The sequence below is a fragment of the Bison bison genome, unplaced genomic scaffold (assembly GCF_000754665.1).
Source record: "Bison bison bison isolate TAMUID 2011002044 unplaced genomic scaffold, Bison_UMD1.0 scf7180017864260, whole genome shotgun sequence".
In the NCBI taxonomy this organism is placed as follows: domain Eukaryota; kingdom Metazoa; phylum Chordata; class Mammalia; order Artiodactyla; family Bovidae; genus Bison; species Bison bison.
In genome coordinates this window covers 10,798,093-10,799,624 of record NW_011494832.1, presented here as the reverse complement: position 1 = coordinate 10,799,624, position 1,532 = coordinate 10,798,093, and the positions used below count along the sequence as shown (strand labels likewise).

At 64.7% G+C, this 1,532-nt stretch overlaps 1 protein-coding gene across 1 annotated transcript in view; it reads right to left on the bottom strand.

Moving 5' to 3' along the window:
* GNL1 (guanine nucleotide binding protein-like 1) overlaps positions 1-522 on the bottom strand; it is a 12,308-nt gene extending 11,786 nt beyond the window's left edge. The window contains exon 1 of the mRNA XM_010848158.1: positions 413-522. Within this exon, the coding sequence (XP_010846460.1) occupies positions 413-501 (89 nt within the window). The 5' untranslated portion in view covers positions 502-522. The remainder of the gene's footprint in view (positions 1-412) is intronic.
* Between the last annotated feature and the right edge of the window lie 1,010 nt (positions 523-1,532).

The following is a 1,532-nucleotide window of genomic DNA, read 5'->3' as shown; positions in this document are numbered from 1 at the left end:
TCTTGAAGCCCTGCGGGGAGGAGCCGGTGACGCCAGTGCTGGCCAGTTCTCAGGGGCCAAAAGACCCCCTCCCCGGTCGGCCTGGCTCCTCCCCACACTACCGCACTTCTTTTGAGACCCGGCCCTCCCACCTACTCTGCCCAGGACCCTCCCGGATGTGCGTGGGGGGAGGCACTCCTCCTCCAGGGATCTGCGGGGATGGCGCCCCGTTGGAGCTGGAGGGATTCCCCTCCCCCAACTCTCCATCCTTCCCCACCCCTTCCAGAGGTAGGGGGCTGGGGTGAGGGAATCCCCTCCGCGGTCGCCCACGCGCATCGACACGCGGCCGCCACCCCCTCCCACGCCTCCCAGAGGTGAGGCGGGCACACCCCTCCTTCCAGATGTGCGGGAGTCCGAGCCCCGCCCCCTCCTCCGGCTCCCGCACTGACCTCGCTTCCGCTCCCGCTTGTCCTGCAACTGCTTTTTCTTCTGCTTCACGCTGAAAGGCTTCTTCCTCGGCATGGCCCGGACCAGTCACCTGGCCCGCCCTCCGCCGAGCTCCCGCCGCCTCAACTGACTCCCCCCGGGGCAGCCCCCGCCGCAAGGGCCCGGGACCCTGGAGGGGGCGGGGCTAGAAGGTGACGTCAGCGGGCGGGCTCGGCCGCTGCGCCCGGGCGACCCGGGTGGAAGACAACGGGGAAATACAGCCACGTCCCAGTGAGAGCGAGGCGAGAGGATGATGCAGGGTAGGCTACCCGCACGTGAGAGCCAGTGGCACTGAGAGGGCGCTGCGGCGGCGAGGAAGGAGGCGCGCGTGGGAGGATCGGGCTAACTTCGTCACGGACGCTACCAACTCGCCTTCAGAGGAGGGGGGACGCGTGTCATCATTACCTTGCGCGCCGGGGAGAAGCTACCACTCACCTGGAGGGGGCGGTGGAGCGGAGGGCGGGTCCTACCACCTGGGGAGAAAGGGGCGTGGACACGCATAAGCTTCTTTACCGATCCTCCAGCTGGGCCTTAGAGGAAAGGCGCGACTGCGCGTCCCGGGAAGGAAGCTGAGTTACTGAACTACACTGGGGGCCGGGTCAGAGGTCTTGAAGGGCGGGTGGCGGTCTGGAGAGCCCTGGGCAGCGCCCTGCTGGGACCCAGATTCCTTGTGGGAACGATGATAAGGAGCAGGCTTACAGATCATAAATGCAAGCGCCGCCGAGGAGAGAAACCCAGATGGGGCAAGGATTTTTGGAGGGAGGTCATAGGGCACCGAGTTGTGCCTGCAGCTGTTACCATAGAAACCGGGGACCGGATATGGCGATCTCAGGATGCGACAGCCTTCTCTTCTCAGGCCTTCTGGCCTGAGAGTCTGTCGACTCTATGGCAGACTGTGAGGAGCAGCCGGTTGTTTATTTTTTTTTCAGCGAGGGGGAGGAGCTAGCAACTTTTTCAAAGCGTTTATAGCAACGCAGCAACGGAAAGGTTTGAGATTGCTGCCCTGCCTGGCAGAGACTGCGGGAGGCGGCTGATGCGAGAAGAGCCGCACAAAGATTCCCCGCAGC